The sequence below is a fragment of the Aegilops tauschii genome, chromosome 2 (genome assembly GCF_002575655.3).
Source record: "Aegilops tauschii subsp. strangulata cultivar AL8/78 chromosome 2, Aet v6.0, whole genome shotgun sequence".
NCBI classification, from domain to species: Eukaryota; Viridiplantae; Streptophyta; class Magnoliopsida; order Poales; family Poaceae; genus Aegilops; species Aegilops tauschii.
Genome location: NC_053036.3, coordinates 520,286,321 through 520,294,247, shown reverse-complemented (window position 1 = coordinate 520,294,247; position 7,927 = coordinate 520,286,321). Strand labels below are relative to the sequence as shown.

Here is a 7,927-nt window from a genome sequence, read left to right as displayed (position 1 = left end):
AACACTCTTACATCTCCATGGCGACATCCAGCCAGCTCCGCCGTCTCTTTCAGCCCTCTCTGCTCCCACCACAATATCCCTTTTATGTTTCTTTTCCATGTCCCATCCCATTTATTTATTTATGTAACACAAAGGGCAAAGCCGTTCCCATTCCTGCGTACAAAGTGCGGGGCAAAGGTGTCATCATCTGCTCGCCAGGAAACTTGGTTCATGAATTCATACGTCCTAGGTTTCATTTCTCAGTATTCAAATGCAGCCGGTGGCCGCCGAACAACCTTTTTTGGTTGTGGAGCACGAATAATGCTCGCCACGTTATTATCACATCCTGCACACAGCGCGCGCACACTCCCTCGCCATCTATTTCTATTTATACCACGGGTTGGTATCGTGATGTGTTGTCATCGTGCGACTTCTTTGTGCTTCCGCTCGCTCGGGAGGCCATTCATTCAGTCTCATTCAATACACTACCAACTACGCACACACCTGCGGCGGGCGTTGCGTATTGCTTCGCCACCTATTAATCGCCATGGGCTCCCTCGCCGCCGCCGACGAGCCGCTGCCTCCTCTCCGGTACCCCCCGGCCCGCCGCGACGGCGACATTGTCGACGACTACCATGGCGTTCTTGTGCCGGACCCCTACAGATGGTGAGTGATCTGAATCTGCTCGTGGTATTCGCCCGTTTCCGTGGTCTGCTTTTCGCCGTTTCTCTTCGAGCTCAAAAGCACACTTGCGAGACGGCGAGAGAGTTTCTTCCGCCTGCGCACCTATTAACTTTAACCAGCTTGATACATACGACCCGAGAGAAGCAGAGTGATTTTTGTTTGCGTTTTCAGCTAACGTATCCATCCGGCCGAGGACGGGACGTCCACCCGTTGGTTAGCCCTTGGCTGGTCTCATTTTTTTTATCCATCCGGCCATACCATGAAATCTGGCTTTTGTTTTTGTTTTCGCGAAGGCCATGGTGTTCAATCCTTGGTTCATACTCTCTTTTTTTTGCGGGTAGATCATTGATTCATGCGCGTGCTATGTTGCTGCTGCCAAATATTATTGGTGAAAGAACAAAGGAAAACAGTTTAGTTAGGAAAACATTACTGGAGCACGGTTTTATTTTTATTTTTCCTTAAAAAAAGGCAGTACGGTTTAGATGGCATTTGTACGCATACACAGGACATGCAGTTCATTTTACTAGGAAGGTACAGTTTCATTTTTCCATCAAGCATACGGGTTTAGGACAAGGAACAGTCACTTGGATGTACTTCTATCATTTTAGCACACACGGCACGGTTCTTTTTACTATACTCCTACAGCCAAAACACTCGCACGACGGCGCAGGAGAATCATTGGTCCATTCATCTCACCGTGGTGGCATCAATCTCTAGCACACCGCTCGTGGCGCTCATGCGCCCCTATGCAGCAAAAGATGCAACCTCCTTGGAGACTGCAGTAATGACACAACACTTGCTGCTAAATATTTCACCACGCCAGAGGAGAGGGGGATCACTGCTCCATTCATTTCACCGCGGCAAGCTGTAGACTGTACGCCACCCACATGCTTCTCTGAACCTTCTGCAGAAGCGTACCGAAGCTCGCGCTTTTTACAGTTTTACTGTACACCTTCGAACCTCTTTGCCTCTGGCGCTGGTTGTCACGTTGTTGTTTCGTGCCGTGGGTAACGTATGGGCTCGTCAGGATGGAGGAGCTGGAGTCCGAGGAGGTGAAGGAGTACGTGGGCGCGCAGGCGGCCGTGGCCGACGCCGTGCTCGCCACCTGCGACCACCGCGGCCGCCTGCGCGGGCAGCTCACGGCGCTGCTCGACCACCCGCGCTACCGCGCCCCCTTCAAGCGCGCCGGCACCTACTTCTACTTCCACAACCCCGGCCTCCTCCCCCACAGCGCCCTCTACGTCCAGGTCCGCATCACACCGCTGCATCCACCTTTTTCTTCAGTTCAGAGGCAACGACTCCACAGTACTGATCATCTCCGAATTAATCGTCTGTGCAGCACGGGCTGGGCGGCGAGCCGAGCGTGCTGCTGGACCCGGGCGAGCTCAGCGACGACGCCACGGTGTCGCTCTCCATGATCGGCGTCAGCGACGACGGCGAGCACCTGGCCTACGGCACCAGCGCCAGCGGCAGCGACTGGGTCACCATCAGCGTCATGCGCGTCCGCGACAGGCACCGCCTCCCCGACGCCCTGTCCTGGGTCAAGTTCTCGCGCATCGCCTGGACCAGCGACGGCAAGGGCTTCTTCTACTCGCGCTTCCCAGCTCCAAAGTAAGTGACACTTCATAGCATGAGTGCTCTGTGCTTTGCTTGATACAGTAGTAAAATCCATGGGTATCATCTTGTCTCATGCCTTGCTCTGGTTCTGGCGCGCAGGGACGACGATGGCGCGCCGGAGTCCGGGATCAGGACCGACGTTAACCTCAACCACGAGGTCTACTACCATTTCCTCGGAACTGAACAGTCCGACGACGTCATGTGCTGGAGAGACCCCGAGCATCCCAAGTACATATACACCCCTGAGGTTACAGAGGACGGCAAGGTACATTAGCCACCATGTTCTTTGCCCATCTTGTTGACACTTCGGTAGCTGATGCAGTATGTTTTACTGCTTTTGTTGCAGTACGTGCTTCTGTCAGTTTCAGAGAGTTCAGAGCCGGTCAACAAGCTGTACTACTGCGACCTCTCAGCTCTTTCCCATGGGCTTTCAGGCACGAAAGGAACCCACGAAATGCTCCCCTTCGTGAAGCTCGTGGACGAATTCGAGGCCTGCTACGGAGTCGTCGCCAACGACGGCACCCGATTCACAGTCCTCACAAACAAAGACGCTCCGAGGTACAAACTGTCGCGGGTCGACGTCGACGACCCGCAGTCCTGGACCGATGTTCTACCTGAAGATGACAAGGCTGTCCTAGAATACGCTTGTGCTGTCCACGGTGACAAGCTTCTGGTGAACTACCTGTCAGATGTCAAGTACGTGCTGCAGATGAGGAGCCTGGCCGCCGGAGAGCTGCTCCACGGCATACCCATCGACATAGGCAGCGTCAACGGGATCACCGGCAGGCGTTGCGATTCCGAGGTGTTCGTCGAGTTCTCGAGCTTCCTCACGCCGGGGATCGTCTACCGGTGTGATCTGAGCTCCGGGGTTCCTGAGATGAGCATATACAGAGAGATCACCGTCCCTGGCTTCGACCGCACGGACTTCGAAGCGAAGCAGGTACTACATTCTCTTGTCTGAAGATGAACAAATATATATACCTGAACCGTGTGTGGTGTATCTGCAGTTCGGTTGATCTTGCTTGGTTGGTTTCTCTTTTTCAGGTGTTTTACCCAAGCAAGGACGGGACCAAGATCCCGATGTTCGTCGTGTCGAGGAAGAACATCGACCTCGACGGGTCGCACCCGGCCCTGCTCTTCGGCTACGGCGGGTTCGGCATGAGCATGACGCCGCAGTTCAGCGCCGCCCGCGTCGTCCTCATGAGGAACCTGGGGTTCGTGACGTGCGTCGCCAACATCCGGGGCGGCGGCGAGTACGGGGAGGAGTGGCACAAGGCCGGCTCGCTCGCGAACAAGCAGAACTGCTTCGACGACTTCATCGCCGCCGGCGAGTTCCTCGTGTCCGCCGGGTACACGAGCCCGAGCCGGCTGTGCATCGAAGGCGGGAGCAACGGCGGCCTCCTGGTGGCCGCCTGCATCAACCAGGTAATGCTGGCTAAGTCTTTATAATTTTGTTCCAATTTGTTGCAGCTCATATCATTTGTTCCAAAAGTGAGCGGAGGTTGTTTCATTGTTCGTGATTGCAGCGGCCTGGTCTCTTCGGCTGTGCTCTGGCTCACGTGGGTGTCATGGACATGCTTCGGTTCCACAAGTTCACCATAGGTTTTGCTTGTCGCCTCTCCTCTGAAAACCGCATCCTGTTTGTGTCCAAGTGGTCACCTTGTGAATGTCTGCCATGCATCCAGGTCGTGCATGGGCTTGTGATTTCGGCTGCTCGGAGGAGGAGGAGGAATTCCGCTGGCTTATCAAGTACTCCCCGCTGCACAACGTGAGGCGGCCGTGGGAGAAGGGCGCCGGCGGCGACCAGCACCGCCGCCAGCAGTACCCTCCCACCATGCTGCTGACGGCGGACCACGACGACCGCGTCGTGCCGTCGCACACCCTCAAGTTCCTCGCGGTACGCACACACGCACGCACGCTTCCGATTGATATTTCGCTTGAAGATCGATCCAAAGCAGACTCTGCCTTGGAGATCAGAGCACGGTCGAACTCACGATTTTGTTCCTCAGACGATGCAGCACGTCCTGTGCACGAGCGTGGAGCAGAGCCCGCAGACCAACCCCATCGTCGCCCGGATCGACCGCAAGAGCGGCCACGGCTGCGGCCGCTCCACGCAGAAAATCGTACGACCGATGTTCTTCTCTCTTTTCTCTCGCCTTGATCTTGTCACTGTGACTGAAATATTGCTGGCTGTCTGCTGCATTTGGATTGGCAGATCGACGAGGCTGCGGATCGTTACGCGTTCGCGGCCAAGACGATGGGGGTCTCTTGGATCGATTGAGTTCCATCTCCTGCTCTCGGTCGAAGCCTGGGTGATTGGCAAGGTATACGGGCAATTGTAACTGCAGGCAGCTATTTGTGCACACCTATGGATAGCGACGCAAAGCTTTCGGGTGTTCGCCAAGAAAGCACTGTGTCAATAACAGGCATCTGACGGGATTACCATGTATGCTAATGGTGCTTATGACTCAACATAACAAAAAGAATGAGAGCATATCGGTACATTGCTCTGAAATCGTTGTCCCAGCTCGTTCCTAGAGTAACTTTATCCGTCAGTCCCCTGCTCGATAGTTGAGAATTGCAGTCGAGCTCTTTATGCCTCTGCCTTTATATCTGACACTCAAGGATCAATGTTCATGTGGCATGAAGATATTCTCCCATGCCACCGGAACATTTCAATGAACCATCGTGGTGCACACGGTGAAGAATAGTTTTTTTTTTTTTTGTGACGGCAAAAGATAGTTGAAGCATTCAAGAAAAGTGCAGAGATTCACGCCTAACTAAATCATATGAACATTATCCAAAAAAAAGATATGAAGAGTTCTCTTTATTTTTGGCTGGGAGGGGAATGACATGATTCACAATCATTATCTAAAAGAACATCTAAATGCAAATGTTGGGAGCATTATCCCATCATTATCTAAAAGTATTTACATCATCTAGGGTGTCGGTCCTCTTCGATTAGTACTAGGATTTTAGAAACGTGGGAATAGGATAAATGTGAAACCATGGGAAATGTTTCCACGCAGAAACGTCCTCTTGACTCCTACATTACTAGGAAACCATGGGAATTCGGAAGGGTGCTTGATACCACCGAAAAAACAAAGGAAGTTTATCAAGAGGCCGTATGCATCACTCTGATGCAGAGGCCAGGGATTTCCCCCTTTTCGAAAAAAAATCAAGAGGTTTAGTTGGATGGAAATGTTTCTCCAAAATAGAGTGCAAATACTTCCTTCAGAATTTTTCGTAATGATTCCATTTAGCAAAATTCCATAAGGATCCAAACCCTTCCAAGAATCCTATGAAATTACTTTGAACCAAAGTGTCGATGGGGAAGAGAAGATATCGAAGATCGGAGTAACCCTTTTCGATGTTCGGCCAGTGGTCAAAACACTTCAGATCATTTAAGAGAGGAGGCTTTGCTTATCTGGGATCAGGCCATCATAGAGGATTAACACCTTACACCTTGCGTGGTGCTCTTTCTGTTATTTGGATATGTGTGTGTTTACAGTGTGAGAGTCAAAAGTTTAATTTGAAAAGTAGTGCCACTATTGCGCACACCTATGGATAGTGACGCAAAGCTTTCTAACCGACATCACCGTATATGCTCATGGTACCTATAACTCAACCAGGGCCAGTCTTGAGATTTTGCCCGGGGTGAGACTAAACTTAGGCCCTCTAACAATAACAATGTATTTGTGTACGCTACTTCTTGAGTTTGCGTTGGTTTTTCCCTTAAAGATGAAAGGGTGATGCAGCAAAGCACAGATAAGTATTTCACTTAGTTAAGAACCAAGGTATCAATCCAGTAGGAGATATAAGCAAGTCTCCAATCTATGCACTTGCACAAACAATTAAACACTTGCACCCAATGCGATAAAAGGGTTGTCAATCCCTTCACGGTCACTTGCAAATGTGAGATATGGTATAGATAGATATAAAAGATTACTAAAACATAAAACAAAATAAAAGTAAATAAATTGCAGCGATGTATTTTTGGGTTTTTTGGTTTATAGATCTAAAAATATATGATGGCAAATAGACCCCGGGGCCATATGTTTCACTAGAGGCTTCTTTATTGAAGGAAAATAATACGATGGGTGAACAAATTACTATCGAGCAACTGATAGAAAAGCGCAAAGTTATGACGATATCCAAGGCAAGGATTGTGAATATAGGCATCACGTCCGTGTCAAGTAGACCGGCTCCTGCCTGCATCTACTAATATTAGTCCACACATCAACCGCTATCCAGCATACATCTAGAGTATTAAGTTCATAAGAACGAAGTAACGCTTTAAGCAAGATGACATGATGTAGAGGGATAAACTCAAGCAATACGATGAAAACCCCATCTTTTTATCCTTAATGGCAACAATACAGATACATGCCTCGCTACCCCTACTTTGTCACTGGGTGAGGACACCGCAAGATTGAACCCAAAACTAAGCACCTCTCCCATTGCAACAAAAACCAATCTAGTTGGTCAAACCAAACCGATAATTCAAAGAGAAATACAAAGATATAAAATCATGCATATAAGAATTCAGAGAAGATTCAAATAATATTCATAGATAAACTGATCATAAATCCATAATTCATCGGATCTCGACAAACACACCGCAAAAGAAGATTACATCAGATAGATCTCCAAGAACATCGAGGAGAACATGGTATTGAGGATCAAAGAGAGAGTAGCTATGGACCCGTGGTAAAGTACTCATGCTTCATCGGAGGGGCAATAGAGTTGATGTAGAAGCCCTCCGCGATCGAATCCCCCTCTGACAGGGTGCCGGAAAAGGTCCCTAGATGGGATCTCACGAGTACAAAAGGTTACGGCGGTGGAAAAGTATTTTTATGAACGCTTCTGGTCGTTTAGGAATATTTCTAAATTTATAGGCCAAAGATTAGGGTTGCAGGAGTCCCGTGGGGCCCACAAGCCAGGGGCGCCCCCCTAGGGCGTGCCCCGAGGGCTTGTGGAGCCCTCGGGACTCTTCTGTCTTCCTCTCCAAGTCCTACATGTGTCTTCTGGTCAAAGAAAAATCATCGCAAAAATTTTATTTCGTTTGGACTCCGTTTGATATTCCTTTTCTGTAAAACTCAAAAATAAGGAAGAAACAGAAACTGGCACTGGGCTCTGGGTTAATAAGCTAATCCCAAAAATAATATAAAATAACATATTACTGCATATAAAACTTCAAAATAGATAATATAATAGAATGGAACAATAAAAAAAATTATAGATACGCGGGAGACGTATCAGTGTACATATGAAATATATTATTAATAACACTTAAAAACATCTAAAACAATATACGTATCAAATAATTTATACATATTACCTTAACATTTTCTTATAATATTCCTAGATGCAAAGTCACTTATGATGAGTTTAATGTCGCTATCATCCAATAATTTCTTCTTGGTGCATAATGCTGGCAGACCATTCAACCTCTCTTGAGTCGTTGTTGACCTAAGATAGTTCTTTAGTAATTCCAACTTTGAAAAGTTTTTTTCCGCCCGTGGAACAGTCACACATATAGTAAATAAGAAGCGATAAGCAATGGAGATATTAGGAAAATATCTGCAAATTTTGTGCAACACGCTTCAAGTTCATTAACATTCAATGACTTCTAGGTGCCCAAGCT

The 7,927-nt window shown here is 48.7% G+C and overlaps 1 protein-coding gene across 1 annotated transcript; it reads left to right on the top strand.

Moving 5' to 3' along the window:
- The first annotated feature begins 252 nt into the window (after window positions 1-252).
- LOC109766885 (uncharacterized) lies at window positions 253-4,795 on the top strand. The gene is made up of 10 exons (XM_020325647.4): window positions 253-645; window positions 1,691-1,910; window positions 2,003-2,274; window positions 2,380-2,545; window positions 2,627-3,220; window positions 3,325-3,705; window positions 3,807-3,882; window positions 3,966-4,177; window positions 4,290-4,403; window positions 4,496-4,795. Exons 1-10 carry the CDS (start codon window positions 527-529, stop codon window positions 4,559-4,561), a joined length of 2,220 nt encoding a protein of 739 aa, XP_020181236.1. The 5' UTR covers window positions 253-526; the 3' UTR covers window positions 4,562-4,795.
- The last annotated feature ends 3,132 nt before the right edge of the window (window positions 4,796-7,927 follow it).